The sequence below is a fragment of the Columba livia genome, chromosome 3 (assembly GCF_036013475.1).
Source record: "Columba livia isolate bColLiv1 breed racing homer chromosome 3, bColLiv1.pat.W.v2, whole genome shotgun sequence".
In the NCBI taxonomy this organism is placed as follows: domain Eukaryota; kingdom Metazoa; phylum Chordata; class Aves; order Columbiformes; family Columbidae; genus Columba; species Columba livia.
Window position 1 is genome coordinate 83101248 of NC_088604.1, and position 25071 is coordinate 83126318.

Sequence of the window (25071 nt, forward strand, 5' to 3'; positions counted from 1 at the left end):
AATTTCCTATCTGTCTCATTCTGGCTCAGTCTGTTTGTTTTGACCGGCTAGATTTCACATTAGCATGACCAGTTCATTGTCTCACGATCTGTAAGAAAGATCCTTTAAAATGCTTAACAAACTGTTTCTACATTCTCTTGGCACTATAGAAAGGCTCCTGCCTTTGCACCCATCATGAAAAAGTGTTTGAGATGTCATGGATTTTCTCATGCTGCTGTATTTTGTGGCTGGCTACAGCACCAATGCACGCCTGCCACCATTATTTACAGCTGTAACAGTGAGAAATTACAAACCGCACTCTTCATTAACCTCCACTAAGGCTGTTCCCGCAGCCGGTGATTGCTGTTACATTGATGGAGTGCTAATACAGCTCCATAGCCCCGGCTGGCCCGGCTCGCCCCTGACTGCGCCGCAGCTCCTGCCTCCCACCACTGCCCAGCACACGTCTCCCAGACATCCTGCTCAAATGATTGATGGGGAAGGCAGCTCATAAAGGCAAGCGCAGTGCCCAAAGCAACAGCTGTCTAGCCGTGTCCCTGCAGTAATTAGATAAATGAACCCCAAACAAAATCTTACAGGCAGGAGTAGAAGGAAGTGATAATATCCCCAGTGTCAATCTCCTATTGCTTGTGTTGCTTCATTCCAGCCTCTGTCTGCAGTTATTCGTGTTTGATGCAGATTTGACACAGCTCACATGTGTCCCACCTTCCATGCTCTTTTCACTGCCGCTCCTCCAGACAGACCCCTGCGGGCACAGGAGACACGGGGGTGTCAGGGGCTGGGGCTGGGCTCTTGCTTTCTTTTTTTCCCTACAGCACCACTTCTACTTTGCAGAGTGTGCTGATCCTTTGTCCTTCCCCACAAGAGTAAGAACGTAACAAAAGGTCCATGGTAGGTCACAAATTGAGTTTAGCTGGGGAAAACCCTGCAATTAGCAAATTTCCTCTTCAATAAATAGTTGATTTGTATATGGCGATGCACTAGATAAAAACGGAGAAGGCAAAGGAACACAGCTCCGGCAGTTGAAATTGTAAGAGAGCTGATTAAAAGGTCTGTGCTTATTTTTACAGTACAGAAGCATAGTGATATTATAGCAATTACCCTGTATCTTCCCTTGATGCTACTGAATGATAGCCATGAAGGAATCTTCAGGGCCAGTAATTACGATTTAGAGAGAAATCTGTGAAAAATGTATTTACATTACATTTTTATATATATTTTCAGAAAAGGTATATGCATTTTTAAATATACACACATATGTATGTATAAAATACATATACAGAAATTAAAAAAACCCAACTGTCTTGAGGAAACCTAAACAGTGCAGCTCTGATTGTACTTCCATTGGTGGAACTGCACATCAAGAGTAATTTTGTGAAATTCAGTGACTGTAAAACTCATTTGGTAACAGAAAAAAATATTTGTAGGCAGGAACTGAAATCCAGAGAAGCACGTGGGGGCCCTGTTGGATTGAATGGTTGTCGAATGCAATCCTGTGACCTCACAGGAGAAAACTTACTCAAAAATGCTTCCAGCATGAGCAGAACTAAGAGGTGAAGTTATATCCTAGAAGAGGCACAATAATCACACAGAGCAAGTGGTCTTCTCTTTTATTCTCCCTCTCCACTCTTAAGCTAGGCTAATTCTTGCTGAGTTCAGCCAGATTTGCATGAGTGTAAAATTAGATCAAAATTAGGGCCAGGTTGTTTGTTTTACCAACAGTGCATGTCTGAAGAGACTGCTTTTGTGTTTCCCCATAGAAACAGTCAGAGGTGCTTGTAAAGCTGGGCGCTGCCAAGACCTGATCGCTGGGATTCAAATAAGAATTTCTGGCAGACTGAGTGGTCCCATTAATCGCAAGTGGTATCTCTTAAACCCTTCAATTACAAGAGATTAGTGGGAAACTGTAGTGTTGGACTAAAGAAGTAATGACACATAGGAAGTGAAGCAGAAAACCTGCTTTCTTCTTTATAAGAAGAAGTTTAATTTATAGTTTATTTAAATATAAATTGCAAGCATAAATTATTAGAGTTCTTAAACTTCATTGGTTTTTGTTTTTTTGTTTTTCAAATTAACCATACTTTATTTCTGCCTTCCCCAGAGCAGAACTGTAATCTTCAGCCTGTATGTTTCTTAAATTGAACTGAAGGTTCCTGTGCTATGCCATAGCTGGCTGAGTTACGTTCTTGCACTGCTTCCCACCATGGATTGCAGGGGCCAGCACGGATTCTGAGCCTCTCCCTGCCATAAATTGCGTGAAGGACTGTGAAATGGCAGAGCAGGAGGCTGTGGTCTCCCATCACTTGTGCTGCTGTAGCTCAGTTGATTTACTCTTGTTGCAACCACTATTGGGAAATGCTTTGCAGGAATCCTTGGTTTAGGTTACGTGCATAATAATGTTTAATAATGGCGTGCTTACCCAATGGCAACTGCCAGTCCTTTGAGCCCAGTAATGGCTAAAAGTATCCATGTGCTCACAGTGAAGCGAGCTGCAACTCAGCCTGTTGTAAAAGTGTGGAGAGGGAAACAGAAATTGCATCACTAGTTCACAATCGTACCGCATCTGAGGCACAGCCTTTCAGAGGGTTCCTAGCACTGGGAGTCCCAGACCAAAAGCCTGCCTGCCTCCTCAGAAGATACATCTAGCTCTGATGTTTTAAAATTTATTTTGTTCTTCCTAGTTTATTGTGCCACAGTTATGCATGCAGTTCTCTGAATCCCCATGTGTGTTCTCAGGACTGAAGTTTGCTTGTGTCTTGCCTACTTGTCGGGTTTTTGCTATAGTCACAGCTCCCATGGCATTTAGTGGATATGTGTTTTGCACAGCCAGGATCTAATTGTCTTCTCAATTAATATAATGTAAATCAAGAGTAATTTGAAAGAGTTACACTGATGTGAGACTGGACTGGGAGAATACTCTAGGCCAGGGGTGTCTAACTCATTTTCACCAGGGGTCATGTCACCCTCGTGATTGCCTCCAAAAGGCCAAATGTAATTTTAGGACTGTATAAACATAAATACTCCTACATTTATACAGTCCTAAAAGGGTCTACAAATTAACAGATGAGTTCAAATAATCTATTGCTACTACTTGTTTTTAGGGTTCATCACACTCATGCACCCATCTTTATTTTTGTTAACATGTGGTTTTTGCTGAAAACTGCCACACAGATTTGTGTGTGCTACTTAATTTGGCCCAGGGGCAGTGCTGCTCAGGAAAAGCATTTTTATTATGCTTACAGCAAAAAGAATAACTTTAGACAGCCTACAATGTAGGCACCTACATCTCAGGTAATCATTTAAGATATTTGTGATGGTACAGAGAAAGCACCAAGCACTCATGGAGTGCAACTCATCTTATCTGGAAAGCAGGTCTATAAAACAGACCACCTGAATTAAGTGCTGGAAGTGCCTGCTTCTCTCCATTGTCTACAAAGGGGTCAGACAATGGGCTCAGAGGGAGGCAGTTCCTGCAGGCTGCTCTGAAGTGAGGTGAGAGGAATCGCCCATGACAAGCTGTGCTAGGGTGCACAGACATCTTCATGACAGCTGCAGACTAGCTTCAGAGCAAGAAGTGGTCCAGCCAACAGGATACCCACATGGAACCATATGATATTCCTCTGCTCTAACACACGTGAACATGGTCTTTTACATGCTAAATGAGTCTATGATTCTGTGTAGGCATGGTGCTTAAGGACATGGTGGTGTTAGGTTAACGGTTGGGCTTGATGATCTTATATTTTCCAACCTAAGTGATTCATGATTCTGTGAACTATTAAGTCTCAAAACAAAAATCCCCAATGCACAGGAAATACAAAGGTTCATGGCAACAGCAGTATTTTTCTTGAGAAATGTCTGTATTTGCCAGAGTTGAGGAGCCAAATGGTCAGAAAATGTATACTGTTAGACAACTCCTGGGACTTCTGAGATGAGCTCTTTCTTTACAGGAGTTCATTCAGCTTATCTGATGCTTGTAAACTTTTAGGATTTCAGTTAAATTGGTCTTTTACTCCAGAGAAAGAGAAACCTGATGCCTCAGCCCCTATCAGTATAGCTGTTGGAAGTTAGGAGGATTTGCAGTATTACTTCAGTAAGAAGTGACAGGTATTAATCTGATTTTGTGTGAACAGGTTGAAATCAGGACTGTAATAGAAGTAGTATAGCTGAAGTTAAAACTGAATGCCCATACAGTTTGAGGCTAAAAAGGGCTCTTAGACTGTCTGTATGTGAAGGGTTGTTAAATTTCACGCAATATCCATTCTCCAAAACCCAAAGAAACTTAGCCCTCAAGGCATTCAGTTGACTTTCCTTTGCACAAAAGGGTCAAGGGTCTGGAGGACATTGATTCATACATGTAAACTTATAGGAAAATAGTTTCCTAAAGCAGAACAATGTTTTATTTAAAGCAGTTGAAGAATTGCATTTATTAATTCTTTTGACATTGGCGTCTGTTTAAAAATGTAGGAGACAGTAGAAAAAAGCAAAGGCATCCAAAGTTGAAAACAGGATATTAGATCGGTACTGATATTACTCTTTGTTTCCCTGCTGCTCTAGGATTCAGTGCTGTGTCCTTTCCCTTCTCTGCTAACTTCACTTGTGCCTCCCTTCTGAGCTTCCAGGAGTCCTAGGGCCGGAATAAACATTCAAGCCTTGCCTCGTTCATCTGGACTGAGCAAGGGTGTGGGCTGCCCTTGTCCTCAGTAGAAATCAGCTCTGCTTAGGGTTGGGTTTAAAAGAATGCCTTTGGCAAAATATTGGAAGTAGTTTTTTTCCAGTTAGAGGTTAGATTTCACAAATAGCTCAGCTGAGTAGTTGAGGAGGCAACCCATTCACGCCCAAGCTGTATTTTTCCTCTTTCCCTCAACTAATGCTGTAAAATTGAAATCATGTGCGCAGATTTGTGCCTATTTCACCATCTAATGACATGTTTTCCCATGTTAAAATATGTGGAGTCAAATTACCACTTTGACTCACAGACACAGAGAGAAAACATGTCAAACATACTGAATAATCCTAATTAATCTCTGGTCTTATTCTGTTGCCTTCAAAGGAGTTGTGTCAAAAATGAATTTGCCAAGATTTTACCTCTCAAAGCAGCTGATTTATTTCCGTGTAGGATGAGCTCAGGCCAACATGAAATGAGATCTGCATACAAATAGCACTAGTGTCAGTGAGGCCGACAGGAACTTCACTGTTGTCTAACTTTTAGGGCTACAACCTCCTCCCAGGGTGCATCTGCCATTCCAGCCTGCACCCACACTGTGCTGAGGTGACTGTGGTCACTTGCATGCTAGCTGTGAGTGGGTTTGGTGTAAGTGTCATACAGTTAAGGAGCAACAAGAAAAAAATTCTGGCTGGTTGGTGTGAAAGCCAGTCTACTCAAGGACAAAGTGTGTGCAGGTGTGGCTTGAGGCCGGAGCTGGCAGAAAGGTGATGTTTGCCCTGTAAAGTTCAGGAACTCATGTGTCTGCATGTAGTGAATTTGTGGGGAGAACTAAAGCCAGATGGATTGTCATCAGCTTTACTTACAACTAAATTACTTACTCACTGGGCCAAGGATGCAGTAGAATCTCATTAAAGCCATGAAGATGTATTTTTGTCTTAGGAATAACATCTTATTATGTAGCCATTTAATGAGTTGTGAGCTAACATGTTTTAACAAATCTTTTAGCGCTTATTACATTCCTCTCCCTTGATGATAATTTCAAACTCTGACCATTAAAACAGGGCCCTTTTCACAACTCTTTGATGATGACACTTGAAACCGAGCACATCATCTTTTTGCATTTGGCGTAGGATCGGAAAGGTGTAAATTACAGATCTGGCTTTTATGTGCTTTTATTGATCAGACCGTTTTGTAGAAACTGCAGCAGTTCTAATACCTTAGCAGTCTAGATTACCTTTCAGATTTCTTAATTGGGCCACTGGGGTACAGTTAATTTTCAATTTATATTGAGAGTAAGACAAGGTGATGTAATACGTCATCACTGTACTTGCCTAACATTGACACTAAAACACCATGATGTACTTTGTAATTCTAAATACCTAAATTGCTACACAAGTAGATTAAAATGAATTCTAGCTTTATTCACTATGTATTTTATACCACATTCTGCCTATAATAATTCCTGTGTCTTCACTGACTTCCACTGAGACACTAGCAACAGCAACCAAGTATGTTTAGTTGAGTGTAACCGGAAAGTTCATTCAACATACCAGTCTAGAGCATCCAGCAGACTAATCAGATGCAGTCCTCTTTTTGTGTGTTTGCTGACAGGTCAAGGTCATGGTGCGCATTTCTTCCACGCTTGGCAGAGACACGTCTGAGTCCAGCTCTTTCTTAAAAGTTGACCCCCGTAAGAAGCAAATCACGCTGTATGACCCGTTGGCATGTGGAGGCCAGAATGTTTTCCAGAAAAGGGGCAACCAGGTTCCACCTAAGATGTTTGCTTTTGATGCAGTTTTCCCCCAAGATGCATCACAGGTATGAAATGTATGATCACAATAGTTATCTAAACAATAACATGCACCAGAGCCAGATTTGGTTTAGCTACAACAGTAGTGCTTTCATGGAGTTAGACCAGGGCTGAATTTGGCCCACAAATATAATCAACAATGAAATCAGTTTATTAAATTGTATCTTGATAATTGTGTGTTTTCATTATTCTTTACTGTAAATAATCGCTCCTAAAATTATACATGCAATAAACGTGCTAAATGGTGCCTAGTAGGCAAATCCTCAATATCAACAAGTTATTGTATATTATAAAATCTTATTATTTGCTGTACATAGTTATCTGATCAGATCTGCAGTTCTCTAATGCAGTCCTCAATTCACTAAGAAGTCAAGGATTATTTATGCAGTGTTCTATTGTATGGTTTACAATAAGAGGATGGTGATTTTGGTCCACAAGTCTTTATTCATATGTATAAGTTCAGATTTCTTATTTTAATTAGACTTCTTTGGTTTGATGAAATGTGTTACCCAAATGTCATGAGGATGAGAGTAGAAGAGTAAAGTAGCATTGCAAAGTATAATTAGAAAACACTACTTTAAGGCTGTTTCTGTACTTATAAACCAAACAGAACTATGACACAGGGCCAGCTAAAGCACCGTCATAAGATTGTATCATGAGGTCAGTCCCTGACCTAGTTCTGGTCCAGGCAGCCGGCACCTCCCAGACTTATGCCTGGATGCAGTTCAAGGGCTGGCCTGGGAACAGCCCATTTACTGGCCAGTTTCATTTACTATTAAAGTGATAGTCTAGAAATACCCATGAATTTACATGATTTATTATCAAATACGAAGTGCTTCACGTAAAAGTCTAAACTGCAAATTCTGGTTTAGTTTCACCCACCATTGATAGGCAGTTGCTACAGAAGCACTGTAGACCAATCAGCCTGCTTGAACCTTAAATCTAAGAATGCCCAGGGTGAATTTGTGTTTTGTACTTCTTAAAATATTGCGACAGGCTTCGGTATGGAGCCTATGCTGCTGAAAGCTAAGAAGACTCCTAATAATGTAGAGAAAAATTAAGAAATGTTACCTAGCTAATACCAAAGAGGCTACTTGTTCACCTTATGTTCCTTACCCACCTGCTAGTGGACTTGAACTCTGTCCATAATTGGGCAAATAATAGAGCCTGTAGAAATTCCTCAGTATTTTATTATTTTTAAATAAAAAATCTATTTTAAAGTCCCCTAAACAGGCCGTTCTAAACAAACCAGCCACAACTTCTTAGAGAATGTGTATTTTGTTTGAGTTGATGTTTCAGCAGATGAAACTTAGTTGCCACGAAGCAAAGTCCTCCTTCATGTGCTTACACAAGTAATGTCATTCCCATCAACAACATAGGTCACATGAATGAGACAAGCAGGATTAGACTTTTTGATACTTCAGCAGGAGCACTGATGACATTATGACCATTTTCCAGTGAAAGTACTCTATTGATTTTTCCTTATTATGGATAATTTTATTTATAATTTTATTTATTTTAATACTTGTGACAGGCTGAAGTATGCGCTGGGACTGTGGCTGAGGTGATCCAGTCTGTGGTCAATGGAGCAGATGGCTGTGTGTTCTGCTTTGGCCATTCCAAGCTTGGTTAGTATTGCTAAATTTCCCTACTGAAGCAGCAAAGTAAATATTTTTAACCCGAGATTACGAGTACATTAGATTGGAGAAAACGAACTTTCATTTATCTCTGCGTAGTAATTGTACTTGAAAGTGGTACACTATGCGTGGCCTTGTACTGCACCTACACCTTATGCTTACGTATCTGTTAACTTTGCATATTGCCTAAATCAGGGGTGTCAAACTCATTTTCACTGGGGGCCACATCAGCCTGGTGGTTGCCTTCAAGGGGCCGAATGTAATTTTAGGACTGTATAAATGTAGGTTACATGTACACAGTCCTAAAATTATATTTGGCCCTTTGAAGGCAACCAACAGGCTGATGTGGCTCCTGGTGAAAATGCGTTTGACAGCCCTGATCTAAATGTTGGGCAGCATGCTCTTTGAAACGGAAGTTATCTCTGAGTTGTTGCTTCCTTCCGTCCCCTGAGTACTATAGCCATTTTTAACACTGTCTGTAGTTGTTAATGATCCAACAGTGATCTACAGCTTTACCAGTGTGCTTGATATTGGAGTCTTGTTTGCCAAAATACCACTTTTATCAAGCTGTATAAGGGTTGTGAGTATGCCCTCAAGTACTTGCTGTTTCTGATAGCACTATTGAAGTGCTGTGTTTGGGCACTCAAATTTTTTGGTTTATATTCCATTCCCTGATTAGACACTCATTACTAACTTCTATTCTGCCTCCAATAAATCCTATTCTAATGGCTAACTGAATGTTACCAGTGGATCAAAACTTGCTCTTTGCAAATGCACCAACCTTTCAAGTATTAATGGAGAGGGGATAAAAAAGATCATTAACACACTAGTCTTTTGAGATAACTGGATTTCAAGAGTAATATTGTATTTTGTTCATGCTTATCTAAAAGTATTTTGAAAATGCTCTTTTAATGAAGAGGGTTTTACTATATGTATGCAATGATGTCCATTCTTACTGTCTCAAAGAAACACAGACATACACGTACAACTTACAAGGATAATTCAGTTTTTCAAGTGATTAAGAGGATCAAGCTGTATCAGGCCACAATGCTCCCCAGGTATAGGCAACAAAAACTGGGGAGTACTGAATGCTGCAATGCCACCAACTCTGGTACAATGAATGGACCAGGACCACTGGTCCGACTAACCACAAGGCCCCTGTGGGCCGTGCAGGAGTAATACTGGGATAAGCACTTGGATATGTGACCCTCTGTCACCTGCCACACATGACATAGCAAGTAAGATGGGAAGGAAAGCCACTAGATGACAATGTCTCGCAAGTGCCCCAGGTCCTTCAGAGAGGTGGTCTATCTAGGGCTTTGCTGGAGCATGAGTTGAGTCTCTGTAGTTGCTTTGCTAACTGCACCGCCACCATTCCACCAACCATGGACACATCCAGGCCTTACTACAGACAAATGCATAGAAATATTTTCTTTGCTGATCTCTGTCAACATAAGAAATGAAACTAGGTAAAGTAGCCACAAGTACTAGCCTGAAAGGTTGTATACCTTTGTCATTTGGCTTAAAAATTTAGGAGCTTTAGAAAACTTGTCTAAAAGCATTATATATAGTGATGCTTGAAACAATGTAAGAGAATATTCTGTGTCTGTTCTTAAGCAGCGAACTTTTACAGCAGAGACAAGCCAGAGTCAAATAATGGCAAACCAGGGGAAGGTTTTGACCCACTTACACAACAAATGACCTCATGTACCTGTTTTCTTGTGTGGTTTTGTTTGTTTTGTTTGTTTGTGGAGTTTTTTGTTTGGTTTGTTTTTTTTTTTTCCCATGTATGAAGTTATATCTTCATGATCCTGGGACCATCTTTATGTCACTCCCAACCCCAGCATATGAAGGATGGCATAGATAAAATGTTATTCAAGGAATACCATACACACAGTAACTAAAGCAGGGATTTTTAGAGCCCATAGCACTCCTGCTCTGCTCAGTTTCCCCCACTATTCACCTTCATCAGAGGCTGCAGTGTTGTGCGGTAGGGATCTGCAGTGCCCTGCCTGGGGGATGGAGGATGTCAGGGGAATGCATGAGGTAATGATTTTTGAAAGTGGAGTTTATCTGTTGGTTTTAAATGCTCTCCATTTTCCATGTACTGTTTGTCTGTCTGCCTATCTTTCTGCCTTGCTAACTGTCCTTATTGTAGTGAAGAAGTTGTTTTCTTCGGACTGTGCAGGATAGTCTTTCTTGGCAGAAGGCTGTGAAGGTCCTGGGAGTGATGTTATCTTTTCTCCACCCCCCATTCCTGACAGGGAAGTCATACACCATGATTGGGAAGGATGATTCCATGCAAAACCTTGGCATAATCCCTTGTGCCATCTCATGGCTCTTCAAGTTGATTAATGAACGCAAAGAGAAGACAGGAGCTCGTTTCTCAGTCCGAATTTCTGCAGTGGAAGTGTGGGGGAAAGAAGAAAATCTGAGAGACCTGTTGTCAGAAGTGGCTACAGGCAGCCTGCAAGATGGCCAGTCACCAGGTGTCTACCTTTGTGAAGACCCCATTTGTGGCATGCAGGTGAATACAAGGTTCATTTTACATTGAAACAAATAATCCGACTGGTTTTTTTTTGTTTCCTGAGTTTTTGAGAAGGTTCAAATTCAAGAACTACTCAGAGCATAAAGTTTATAGACTTGAGAGTGTTTACTTTAAAACATGCAAGAACTTTATGACCTGCAGCTGCAGGGCCATCTGCTGTCCTGGCCTAAATATTTGTACCTCTGGTATAACTGATGTTGAGCAGGGTCTTGTGTTTGCAATAAAATGTGAAAACTTTCAGTGCAAACAAAAATTCACTTCATTCTTAAAAAAAAAAAAAAAAAGAAAAGTGTGATCTCTCTTTTGTAAAACCACAAGCTAAAATATTTACAGTACGGCACAAATAGCTGGAGGCCATTAATATGGCTGTTTATCTCTTTATAAACTACATTATTTATAGCATTCGCATTAGCAGTGTTGCAGGAAGCATTAATCGCTACTTATTAATTGCTGCCAAGAAATAAATTCCTGAGCTGGGCAAGCCAAGAATAACTTGAACTCTTCTCAGATTTGGAGGTTTAGCAGGAATGAATAAAAGACTCATGTATTTCCTGGGTAACAACTAGAATGTCTCAGCAGCCCTATTATTTTCCCCCTCTTGGTTTGAGGGGAAAAAGGCCTATTCTTCCGTTTTGCTGTCTGTAGGGGAGTGAATTTGATTTTTGTATGAGCAGATGAAGAGGAAGAAAACCAGCGTGATGGAGCTTGAATACATTCTTTCAACCTTAAAGGCAAAGGCTGTTTCCATCCAGAACCTGCAGAGCACTGCCTATCCAAGGATGGGGAATAGAGGGAAGATGGAACAGACCTATGGGGTCATGTACCTTATTTGGAGCTCCAAGCATCTAGAAATTATGATTTACATTCACAGTAGTAATGAATTGTGAGATTTTAAACAGCAAGTAATAAATTTTGTGGTTTATCTCTTTGTTGTTCAAGCCTCTTGGAAATACTTAGATCATATTTTCCATTCTTTTCCATTCTATATGAGGACTACGAAGTTGCGTCTTGATTTAAAATAACAATTAGGGTTCTCATTTTCACTTGACTCCTGGCTTTAGTGATACTTACAGTATCATGAGATATCTTGGCCTCTGGTATCCAGTAATGGGTGCAGTCTAGTAAATACAAGTTGGGAGACTTGAGTCTTCACAGTTGCCATCAGGGTGATAGGTGGGCCAGTTAAGATCTGAATTAGCATATGTATGTTACATATGTTACATAGCTGTGTAACAACTAGCCTCTTTGTAAAGCTTAATTCTTTACTAAGGTACAAGCACAATAGCAATAATAATAACTATCCCATTATTTTTGGTTATTTTCATATGGATACAGGCAGAACAGCCATATACAAAATGACTTGTTTTAGATCAGTGGAGAGAAGATAGCTTGAGATGAGATGTCTATGTATCTCTGCTGTGCAAAACACTGAATTAAATTGCAAGAGAAGACTTTTTATGTGTATTCACAAGACATAGTGACATTCTGGAGTCATGTATCCTACACCTGAATTCTCCAAATCCTCAGATGAAGGGAGGATATTGTAGCCATATAGATATGCAAAATCAGCAGTGTGTAGAGCAAATGAATAATCACCATATGTCATACTATCTGTCATTAGGCCTTTCCAAGTATGCACATTTTCTTGTTGCTTATATTAGTGAGATCAGCCCACAGACTGGCCAGCCTTCTGCTTGCCTTGTTAACTCCTTCCTGTCCCCTCCCTCCTTCTAGAGAGACCTTAGCCTTCAGCTGTGTCACCCCATCCCATGCACAGCCTCAGCTTTGTCCCTCCTCAGGCCCATAAATGGTCACAATGAGAAGATGGGAGCACTGTGTTCTTTAGGAGAACTTAGCTGTGTTACATAGCAGGGGAACAAACCCTGAGAATGGGAGTTGCTCGCTGTTTTTACATCAGATAAACCAAGTCTATTCTAAAGGTTATGTGCCTGCTCTGCATACTGCCTAAACTAATGCCATCAGATTGCACTGTCACACATCCCTGCCACAGATGGACTAATCTTAGGTGACATGAAACACGCATGTTTTCCAGTGTTATGGAGGGTTAATAATGTCTGCCCTCTTATGCTGTCTATCACTTTGAAGAGATAAGAGCAGGCTGGTGACTGGGATTGAAGTCCAGCAAATGTGAATGTAGGTGCATTACCTGCCTTGTTCCATTTAATGGATTGCCCTGGCTTCTGAGCAGGTGCCTAAGCTAGTGGTATGAAGGGACAAGAAAATGGCTTCTCTTCTGGACTTCTCCCCACATGCTATGGGGCTGAACACAAGCTTCAGCCCTGTTATCTCCCAGATGTATCTGTCGACTGCTCCCTTCTAACACTTTCTGAAGGGCAGTGCATAGTCCTGCCCCTGCCAGTCTCCACCAACTGTTGAGTTTGGGACTGACATGTCTTCCACAATTTTTTCTTTTTTTTTTCACTTCTGTCAATTCCATGGAGGAAAAAAAAAAGCAGTAAAAAAAAATGAAAATCGTTAATAATTAATAAGCACAAATAGCTTACAATTCTAGGAAAAGTAAGGAAACAAATTTATGCATCTGTCCAGCCTATAGGATTATTTCCGCTTGCTGGGATTTATGTTTAACAACTGCCACCAGAGGTACCCCAAGTGAGAACCTCAAAAGCCTGGATTCAGTCGTGGGGCTCTTTGGAGGGCATAGATTGTCATTGCCAGTGTCAGGAGGATCTCATTCTATCAGGCATCTCCTCCTTTTTGGCCACATCAGAAGCCAGCATATCCACAGTGTGAGCTGACTGTGGGGAGGTTTTCTGGTAGCTTTGACTTGCCTGGGAGTTTCTAGGTCATTTCTCCCTTGTGTTACCCCACAGCTTCAGAACCAGAGTGAGCTCCGCGCCCCCACAGCAGAGAAGGCCGCCTTCTTCCTCGACGCCGCCATCGCCTCGCGCCGCAGCAGCCAGCGGGACTGCGACGAGGAGGATCATCGCAACTCCCACATGCTCTTCACCCTGCACATCTACCAGTACCGCATGGAGAAGAGCGGCAAAGGCGGAAGTAAGCTGACCCTTCGCTCCCTTCTGTTTTCTCTAAGACTGCCTGGAAACTGGCTTTAAAAAGGCCTTTAAATAATATTCTTTAGTGTCGAAAATTAGCAGAGTTCTCCATTGAGCATGGAGTGAGGCCACTCATACCAGCAGACTATCCACCTGCCTGGTCAAGACCTACCAAAGGCCATTAAAGGCCACTAGGGATGATTACCAACACTTGTCGATTTAGTTGCCATTGTGGAGATACTATTGCAGTTAGCCTTCAGCACTGTGTGGGACTCTGTATCTCAAAACAAAAAAAAAAGTGCTTTTCCAATTGGCTCTTTGTATTGTCTTTACTGATAATGTTGAGGTCATAGATTAAAATATCATGGTGACGGGAATTCCTTGCCACCCTTACAGTAGCTGTTCCTCTTTGGCACCTAAATAGCTGATGTTGGCAATGCATAAACTGTGCCCTTTCTTGAAGGCAGAAGATATTTTAATTGCTGGCCCAACTACATGTGCACAAAGAACTCTTGATTCTTTGCAAAGGCCCTGGGCTTTTCAGATGAGCTTGTTCCCTCTGTTTGCCACAGATACTTTCACTGGCTTATGTCTTTATTTCCATTTTCCACATGCAAATGAGGAAAACATGCTTCTGTGTCTACTTATGTATTTCTATTATTTTCAAAGATTTCATTTGACTCACACCATTTATATTTTTTTATTATATTTATCTTCTGTTTCAAGTCTCCCAAATTGTTTATGACTGGAGATATACAGAAGGGTGGGTTTTTTTGGTAAGTTTCAGTGATAAAAGATTTGTATAAGAAACACCCCCACTGGAAAACTTTCACATTAAACTTCTTTTTTTTAAATAATCATTTTTTACAAGGACAAAATGTTTGTTTGAAAGACACCAGAGACCTCTGCTTCTTTAAATTTGTGGGCCTAAACAATGCTGCAGAAATGGCATGTGTTTCAGCTCCTGGCTCTGCATAGGTTATTTGTAATAATGAATAGATTGCAAGCTATAATGTGTAGTGGGTGAACACCACTGCAGTATTAATGTCTAATGTTTGAATGCAGGAAATTTACATTGGCTGTACGTAGAAGGGAGAAAAACAGAAAGTTGCTCTAAATGGAAATGCATGTGTTTAAGTAATAACCCCTGTGGAACTGGCAGGCAGAAATCTCAATTAACTAAAGGTTTATTAATTAACCACCCTGCGGTAGAAAGGAAGACTGTGAATGCTCATACAGACTGGTTCATAGGAATAAAGATGGCTGATTTTGAGGCAATTATTATTACAATTATTTAATGCTCCATGCTTTCTACTGCATACAAGTACATGTACACACAAACATTTTCTACTATTTTCAAGTGCAATTAATAAAAGGGAAAAAATATTTTCCTGCAGCTGTAATGACTCATTTCAAAAAACAAGACATGATCCTGTTGAATTATAATATGGCATGCTTTGCCCCCTGCCTTTAGTTATATCTTTGTCTCATGGCCATACCACCTCCTGTCTTCAAGTTCCCATATGTGAGTGGCTTCACAAGCCAGGCAGGGTCAGATCTCGCTGATAATTGAATGAGGGGGGAATTCCAGCTGCTCAGAAAGGGCGCCTAGTGATTATCACTGTCTCCTGCTGTAATGAAGGACTTCTCAGGAAAAAAAGAAAGAGAGATAGAAAAGATATATAGATTCCAACAACCGGATTAAAAAAAAAGGATAGGAAAAAAAAAGAAACAACAAAAAAGAAACCCATCTTTTAAAGGATAAGAGATTAAATGGCTGGGTAATGTATGATTTTGATAAAAAAATTACTGTTAGAATAGCATTGGTACTGTACTTTCCTCCTTGTTAGACTCATTATCAGGAATGCCATGGAGCAGGCTTAGCACCACTGAAATAAATGGCATTGTGGCAGAACTGGCACAGTCATTTTTCAGCTGTCACCTCAGCGAAGTTAGGACGTTCCACTTGTTTTCTCTGTAGTTGCCAGGCATATTAGTGGTGAACTTGCCTAACAAAGAGCTTCATTTTCAGATCAAGCAAGTGGATCTGCCATCCTAAAAATGTCTTACTTTGACTTGCCAATGAAATAAGAAGGAAAGATCCAGTAATTTCTCTTATTCTGTATTTCCTCAGCCCATGTAATAGCAATATGTATGGAAACAATATGACTGACATTTTGAAGGGTAGTGATTTCTTTAATTTTCTTTTGTTTCCCCAATGTCTAGTAATCTTAGCAACAGAAACATTTATCATATGTAATTCAGTAAAGTCACATGCAGTCATTTTGAGTAGCAACTAAACACATTTCTTTGTCTTTCTAAGGAAATCATTGGGGAATACTCAAAAAAGTTAATTTCAGCTTTCTGAGGGTAGCAGTCTTATAGGACTTAGCGACTCTTTAAGTCTGGGAGTCTTAAGGACTCTTAGAGGGGAGGCAGAAGTTCTCCGGGAGCAGTTGAGAGGAGGTGGAGGTGCAGCTGCCTGGATGGTCCCCCAGGGCAGCCTGACTTTCTGCAGGGAGTGCAGGAGCCCATAGTGCGTGTGGATACTTCCCCAGCAGATGTATCCCACCACTTCGACCACAGTGGTGAAACTGCTGTGGATGTGTTTAATGAGTTGTCATGTCATATCATCTGTGGACTGTTACAACGTTTGGAATGTCTAGCCACCAGTGTTAGTTTTAATCAGATATTTATTCTTCACTTCTGTTTTGTGATACTCAGAATGACAACCAATACTGCAGTATAATTTAATACATGGAAGTCCTGTGTTGCCTGATACCTGATATAGCTGAAGAACTAAAAGGGCTTATAAAAAGCAGAAGTAACTGTATTCTAAACAATTGTTGACAGAGATATTGGCTACATTTTTTGCAATATTGTTCTCAAATCCCATTGCAAAAACCCGTTTCACATTAAAAAACCTTTCTTCTTTCTTCATTCTTCATTTTTTCTCTCTGCTTTGCTTTTCTTTCATTTTCTTATTGTTTCTTCCTCTTTACTGAGCTTTCTTTTTTTCTTTTATCATAAATATCTACTCATTATTATTGTTGTTCATTTTAACTAACTGTCAGCTACAACTGGAACAGAATTATAGAGTTATATATAACACATTCTACAGAAAGACACTATATTTTTACAGAAAGTTTTGTGTCATGCAAGACACCAGGTAGTAGCAATAAGCAGTGAGCAGTGTGTTTTGCAGTGCTTGCAAAATTAAATATCTCTCTCTTTATTTTTTCAGTGTAGGTTAACATGTTTTAAGTTACAGGTAATAATTATATACACCTTTAGTGGCTGAATGTTTGCTATATTGATATACATTATCGTAGTAGACTATGAGCAAGTCTGCAAAATTATATTATCACCTATCAGCTTTTTGCCACTGTGTAGAAGTTTCAAAAGTGTCTTCACATGTCTATGTGAACCTGTTTCCTTCTGCCTCCTATGGCACATACATGTCTGTAGAGCATGGCATGGCACCACAGCTACTAAATGCAGGGTCATTGAAAAAACATGCTTACGATTGATGAGACATTTCCAAAGCAATTAAATGTATCTGGAAAGCTTGTTTCTAAGGTTTCCATTGTGTAGTTGCTCCCATCACCATCTTTGCTTATTGAACTGGTCTCTCCTCACCACAAATACTTATTTTTCCAGATGCTAAAGTTGAGGTGCTGTGTCAAAATGTCTGTGAATGTATTTGCATGGAGGGAAACTCAGATGTCCAAGTATTTCCATTCCTGTTCAAGTTATGTTCATGTCCTCAAACAGTGCTCTTAACTTTTGAGTTATGATCCTAGAAATAAAACTTCATTTTCCTACAGATTGCTTCTTAACTAACTGTTGAGAATAGGGAGGAGTGGTCAAAGATCAGATAAAAAAAATACCAAAAAAAAAGGAAAAAAAACCCAAAACCAACAAAAAGCCACAACAGCTAGGAAGTCGTCTTGAGATAACAGAGAATTAGAAGCTCTTCTGTAAAGCCTACATAGTCTTCATTTTTGGGTTCATAAGGTTCATCTTGGTGTTTGTGAGGTAGTATCCTTTCACTGTACATGTAGAGATATTGATACAGAGTAAACAAGGAAAACACACAGGGATCCACTGCCAGTTTTACAGAAATTATTTTCAGAACAGAGCAGCATTTCAATAATCCATTACCCATGGCATGGCGAACCTTTTGTTAGCCCAAATTATGACATAGAAGTATATAGACTTAAAGCAAAATTGAACGTTCCACAGGTGCCACAGTTTATTCTGAAGATACAGTAGTCAAGATAGGAAAGATAAGAGAAAGGCTGAAGTTACCACAGGACCACTGCTCACCAGGCAGCAATCCCCAACCTGTAGTTTTCCAGATAGAGAAACACTAATTACAGAGACAGAAACTGGGCTAACTCAGGTACAGGCTAATAGAGCTACATTTAAAACAAACAGACAACAAAAAAACAGCCCCACAGTGGTGACTCCCACAGAATTAAACCTGCAGGTGCCTGAGTACTGAAAAGCTTGGCACCTTTTAAGCAAGTCCAGAGTGGACAGCAATGTACAGCAATAAAGGCTGACAGCGAATTAACAGGAACCCTGCAGTTTGTCACTGCTAACATGAATTAGCAAAGGTCTCCTGATTGCTTCGTCTTTGCAAGTTGTGGTGATGTTTGCTTTCCCAGGAAGCTGCCTTTGGAGGCACATGCTCACTGTTTGCTTTCTTTGTTTATGGCAGTGTCTGGAGGTCGCAGTCGCTTGCACCTTATCGACCTGGGCAGCTGCGTGAAAGTGCTCAGCAAAAACCGGGAGGGAAGCTCTGGCCTCTGTCTCTCATTGTCAGCACTGGGCAATGTCATCCTTGCCCTTGTCAATGGAAGCAAGCACATCCCCTACAAGTAAGTAGTCTTCTATGTTGCACTTAAGGAGAAGATGCTTGTAAGCAGTTTGCATATCTGGGCCTGAGACAGACGTGGGTAAGTGGGGAGACACTCTGCTGGGGTCACCACAGCCCTCTTGAGGTACAGCAAAAACTGCCTGGGGTCCGGTGACACCTGAGCTAACCTTCCATCTGCCACCTACACTGTATTTAACATTCAGGTTTCACAGGAAGAATCTTGCTGAAATATAACTCAGGTGTCTTAAAGATCGTAAAGCTCAAAGTTCAGCATATTAGGATTTTGTTTTCTAAGACTGTTCAAATATTAATTCAATGTTTGAAAGCATCTGAGAGCTGCTTTCCTGTTTGCTCCACAGAGACAAATGTTGCTGCCATAATGCAGCACTATAGAGAAAATTATTTTGTGGTCCATTGTGTGGAATTTAGTGCCTTGAAAATGCATGTCACAATGAGCATGCATGTTTGTCGTGAGATTCTTTCTGTTATCCAAGGTTACTTTCCAGTTTATTTTTGTATGGCTTGAATCTCCATGTTAGCCTTTCATTTGCAAAAAAAAGAAGTAGGCTTTATTTGTCACACTAGACAAGTGGCCTTTGCTACTGCAGGTAGCTTCTGGGAAATTAGAGGAATTGCTCACCTAGTGGGTATGCTTTGTACTCATTTCTCTTCATCATTGTCTCACACCATTTGTCATGTGTGCAGGTCTGAAAGCAAGTTTGGATTCATTACCCAACCCAGACAGTCAGACAACCTTCCTGCTCAGAAATTTCTGATTTTATGGATGGTATTGCTTTTCTCTAGGTTAAAGCCTAGGGAGTAGCAACTGGTGGCATGGGAATGGCTTACTGTAGCATCTTGAAATTGAACTACTAATGAATGTCAGCATTTGTGAAGGACATATATATGAGTTTTGGAGTTAGGAGCAACAGAATGACATGAAAAACGAACCAAGTCATTCACGGATTATATTTCAGTCCATGTATTTTACCCTCCTAGTCATGTTAAAGACTGTAAACGTGATTATTTTCTCATACTCATTCAGGATTGCAAGGTATTGACAAGTTTTACTTGTTTGGTTTTGTCTTCATTTTGGAAAATAAAGATGAATTTAGTTTGGTTACAATTTTGTTTTTCTTCTAACATTTTGAAAAATTATTTGGCAGTTGCTGGAATTCAGTCAGACTGGAATTCAGTTAAGGGCCAACCACATTTGTATGTGTAAACATTCGTGAAATGTTTTGTGGCTTGTACACCTAGTCATAGTGTGAAAATATGAATAGCTTGAACTCTGCATTTCACAAAGCGTACCTCAAACTATGCTCATCAAAACCCTGTCTTCCTTCGTGTCGGATTTTATAGACTTGAGGGAAGGCAGACTGTAGGAACAGAAGAAATATGTTAATGATGCTCCCTAGGTTAGAACTAAGCATACAGGGAATAGTTACCGAATACAACAGCTGTCTTTCCTGGCAATGCCTGACAGGGAGAAAAGCATTACTGAACATGTCTTCTACTTGCTGCACTACCAATTTCTTCTGTGATTCCCAGCTGTTGCATTTTTGAGCTTACACAGCCAGAGGTGCCAGCACACTTGCTCATAATTGTTTCTGTACTGCTGAAAGAAGATGAAAGCTCTCTTCAGGCCAGCACCTCCTCTGGAATTTACTAGGGTAAGAGAAGATAGTGTAGAGTGTAGGTATAGAGAAGTGATTCATCATGTCTAAATCAGAGATGATGTGTCTGTTTGAAAGGAGGACTTTAAGAATGTAATTTGAAAAAAACATGTTGGCATATTTTGGAGCTAATTTTGTCCACTTCTTGCTTAGAAGAGTGGAGACAGCATTTTTTTCCCAAATGTGGTCTATTCACGAGGAATGGAAACAAGAGACTTGGTGGCTGGGTGAGTGCAAGCACTGTTTGCTCAGTGATCCAGCATTACAGGTGTATGCTGCTCCTCGGTGGATAAGAGAGGAAGGGGGAGAGGGGGGTTTGCACTGCCTTGTAGAAGAGTCTGAGCATCCCATAGACTGATGCGATATATATATGTTCAGTATCATCTCTTGTTTAGATCAGCAACTAGCCTATCTAGCTGAGATCATTTGCCTTTATTTAGGGGTGTTCTCTTTCATTATCAGGGATAAAATTATAATTTTGATAACTACCTTTTTTGAGTGGGACCGAATGAAAATGAGTGGTTTCTTATGTGCAAGAGCTGCACATTGTGTGTGTGGTCTCAGCAAATTTCCACAGAGCAGCAGACAAAATGGAGCATCTTTTCTTTATCTGAGCTATTAAACAGCCATTAAGAATTTTATGGCTGCCTGTCAATAGGCACTGCATGGCTTCCTGGGAGCACAGAAACTCACCATTTCATACACATCAGATTTTCTCTTACTGCAGAAATTGAGTTCTCTCAACTCTGAGAGGCTGCAGGCTCTTAAACTCCCTTCAGTGCTGTATCCAGCTTTATCTCCGCAGGTAGGAGTTGAAGGGAAAAGCTTGTTCAGTTTCATAGCTGGTATAAGCAGATGCTACTGCTTTGCCTTCAGTGGGCTGTGTGTTTATGCCAAGGATGAATTTACTTCTCTGCCTGCAGTCTCTATGAAAAAGTCCTGTTGCTTTTGAACACATTTTGCATTTTTTTCCTTTCCTGTAAAGCTAAGCCTTGGAAGGCATTAAGTTGGAATCTTTCTCCCCCATCATCCTGCCCCCCCCCCCCCCCCCCTTTCCATTTTGGGAATAGTAACACAGATGGACAGTGGCTTTAGGGGGAAATTGTCTACTAACGTTGTAGGAAAGTAATGTAGACATTCTCAGACATCAAACAATACATGTTGACATGGTTTTGGATCTTGTCCTGCATTCAACTTAAATTCCACGTGGGTCTGAGGAATGGGTAGACATCCCTATAATGGGCAACGACATGCAGCTAATGAGTGACCAGGCCATGATTTCTGAGAGTTTGTATCTTTCATGTATGTACTTATAATCTCTCTCTAATATCTCAGTGGGTTATCTCTCTATCACTATTAATGTCCAGACCTATTTTGAACCTTATTAAGCGCATCGTTCTGTTATGGTATGAACAAGTGAGTTCTTCCAGCTCAGTATCTTCTCTAAAAATAGAATTTTTAATTTGACTTCAGTACATTTCCATTTAATGTCACCAGTTTCTTGAGTTATGAGCAATAATTATTTTCTCCTCAGGAACATCAAATATATTAAAAAAAAAATAGAAAGTGGCACCTGCAAGCCCAGTGAAGAGCAAAGGAGTCAACTCATGCCCTGAGCAAGTTTGGCAGGGCTCAGATCTGCTTCAGGAGGAGGGTTTTGCTAAGCTGCAGTAATTGTTAGTGCCATTTTATTTTTTAAGAGCATTTCTGCTTTACATTAGTGCTGCATTATCTTCCTTTGATTTCCAAGATGAATGTGTTTTAAACCCTCAAATGAATACCCATTTACACAAACTCCAGATACTGGTTTATATAGCTCACCACTCAAAAATTACTCCAGTTGCTAGGCAACAGGGGTGGTGATAATTCATGGTAATGCTGTTTTGGAAATAATCATTTTTATACATTTTAATGACTATGAGAATGTAAGGAAACTGTTTCAAAAAGTGCAAGGCCGTATGAATTTCTCTTTCAGAAATTGTTGCTTGTTTTATTTAACAGGCTTCTCTCTTAATGTGCTATCCCAATGTGCTAGTGTTTCTGGAGTCATCGTATATTTTGAACTACATGCTTATGCTTATCCAGGGAGGGAGCCTTGTCCGTAAAATAGATGGGTGTGAGTCAAAAGCATGAATTTTATTCTTGGCACTTTTGCTTCCCTGTCACATGGTTGCACTTCCTCCTAGATCTTACATGCTGGTATTAATGTTTTTGTGCTATCTGTAGAAAACAAAATGGTAATAAGTGACTGGTGCAAGCTTGCAGAAGAGACTTAGTGGCAGAGCAACCGTACTTTAAGATCTAATCTGGTGCTTAAATCATGGGCTAATCCATTCTTTCTTTCTGCATGATCTTTCGAAAATGATTTATTTCCGTATTTATTTATTTATTGCTATTTATAAAACTCAGTTAGAAAAAATTCAAGTAGGACTTTGTAAAGGTCATTCAGACTTGGCCAAAAGCACTACTTATATTGTAACTGTTGCTGGGACTCTGTTGCGTTATTTTTTCACTTTTTTTTGACTTAAGGACATCCTTAATGGGATGCAAAATCTGGGTTTTTTTGGCCAAGGGTAGGATATTATTGCTTTTAAATGAAGAGGAGAGAAGGGAAGTATTGGATTATAGTATTGTGGTATAAAAGGTGAGCCTAAAGAATATGCTGTTTATCAGATATTTTCTTTAAACTACTAGTTAATTATTGAAGTAAAAATGAAAATAAGGTTTGGATGGATCCAATAATTCCGATTATTTTATTGGTTAAATGGGTGTTATTTATGTACAGTTGTTTATCTGTGTGAAAAACAACTGTGAAGAGAACTTACCTTTGCATTTATAAGATGAGTATAAATACTTTTGCTCAGAAGAAATGTGAGTGAAAACTTTTCAGGAAGATACAAGGAAAGCTAAAAGCCAGTTCACAGTATATTTCTTATACAGTAACAAGTATTAGTACTGGAGATTTTATCCTCATTTACCATCTTGTACTAAGTCTTGGTTTTGTGGAATTCACATAACCATGTCTGTTTACTGGGCCTAAGAATTTAATGCCAAAATTGAACTATTTGCCCAGTGAGCAATCTGTGTATTGGTTACTTCATCTGTGCCTAAGCCTAAAAGAATTTCTTTATTTTTTTTTTTTTTTTTTTTTTTTAAATTGAGATATTTCAGTTTCTAATGCTGGATCTAGCAGACTTCTGTTTCTTGCTTTTCCTTCTCCTCAATGAGAACATGGTACAAAGACCACAGAAAACCTCAGAAAAAAAATAATCTAGTGCTGCCTTTAGAATCTCCAATATTTCTGTGTTAATTTAGTATTTAATATATTAGAAGTGGATGAAGAACTGTTTTGCTGTTTTACTTGTGGAAATGTGTGAGCAGATGAAGGGGAGATAATGAAAAGGAGGACATTAGTGACAGCTGAAACAGAATCACAGGACTGGGAAATGGCCTCAATGAATGGGAAAGCTCTGAGAAACACTGAGATAATATGCAGATGAGACAACAATCCATGGAGGAGAATGGGGAAGCAAAAGAGAAATTAGCCCTTTCAAAAGGAGGAATAAGCCTAAGAAATACCCCTAAATGATTCAATTGTAGGAGGGTGGTCAACAGAGATTCCATTTAATGTGAAATAGTTCCTAATTAGCTATCAAAAGACCTGAGCTGCTCTGGAACAGGAGAATTTTTCCTTGATGTTGGCAGCCAGGTCATATGGACCAGAGCCTTGACTAATGGACAGTGAAGCTCCTGGAGCAATGCCAGGTTACACCAGCAGAGGAGCTGGCTTTAGGTACATGCTCTTTGACATGAGCCAGAGTGCTTCGGCAAAATGGAGGGGCAGTGTAGTTGACAGCAAGAGGTGAGCGCTGAAACACTGTCAACATAGGTATAATGAGGACTTGGAACATCTGGCAATTACTTTCACCTTTGGGGTTTTTCTGTAGTTAACAGTTTTACTAGGTTGAATTTCTGACACTTCATTCCAGGGAACTACATAAAATAGACAGAATCAGGGATGTACAGTCTGCGAATGTAGGAAAACTTCTTGCATTTTATTAATTTAATCTGCAACTCAGGAGGATAACAGATTTTGCATGTTCCAGCAGTCGCTGTTATAGTGTTCATCAACAATGCACTTTATTGTAGGACAGTTTGTACAGCTGACAGTGCAGATTTGAGCTTTATCTGCACATGTCTTACAGTACTGTGTTTCATCATCAAGTTAATGAGAGATAGTAGACAAAATCCCCGGGGAAAGCTTCACTGGAGCTGCCATTCCCCAGCTTTGGGTTTTCAACTCAGTCCGGCCAGACTGGCAACGGCACAATTGTTGGAGCAGAGGTGTCTGTGTGCATGTGTGAGTGAGTGTGTTGCATTGACTGAGCCTGGGCCCTTGTTACAGCAGTTTTACAACAGCCCTCAGTTGACATGGCTCCATTCTGCACAAGTGTTCAAGTGGGAAGAATGCAGCCTCATGAGCAAGCTGTTTCAGCCCTCTTTGAACCACTTGATGAATTGCCACTTGACAGATACTGAAATAAGCAAATAAAGATGGACTGCAAAATGAAATGAGAAGGGAAGTGCCTGTGGTTTATAGTGAGATTTAATAGCAATTACTAATTGCATTTAAATAGCCATTCCTATCAGCAGCAGATAGCTGCATCATGGAAGGACACTACTTTGGTCCCAGGCCAGCACAGACAGGACTGGTAATGAACAAGCAATCCAGTAGTGTGCAGTTATTGCTGAAATATAACTTGTGTGGGACCCAAATAGGCCATTGTGGTGACTTCATCTACAAATGAATCTGT

General features: G+C 40.1%; 1 protein-coding gene across 1 annotated transcript in view; it reads left to right on the plus strand.

The window, feature by feature from the left end:
- The window catches only part of KIF26B (kinesin family member 26B), a 306955-nt gene that overhangs the window by 230865 nt on the left and 51019 nt on the right, over nucleotides 1-25071 (plus strand). The window contains exons 6-10 of the mRNA XM_065057896.1: nucleotides 6278-6484; nucleotides 8011-8104; nucleotides 10378-10640; nucleotides 13514-13697; nucleotides 18423-18582. Of these exons, the coding sequence (XP_064913968.1) occupies nucleotides 6278-6484; nucleotides 8011-8104; nucleotides 10378-10640; nucleotides 13514-13697; nucleotides 18423-18582 (908 nt within the window). The remainder of the gene's footprint in view (nucleotides 1-6277; nucleotides 6485-8010; nucleotides 8105-10377; nucleotides 10641-13513; nucleotides 13698-18422; nucleotides 18583-25071) is intronic.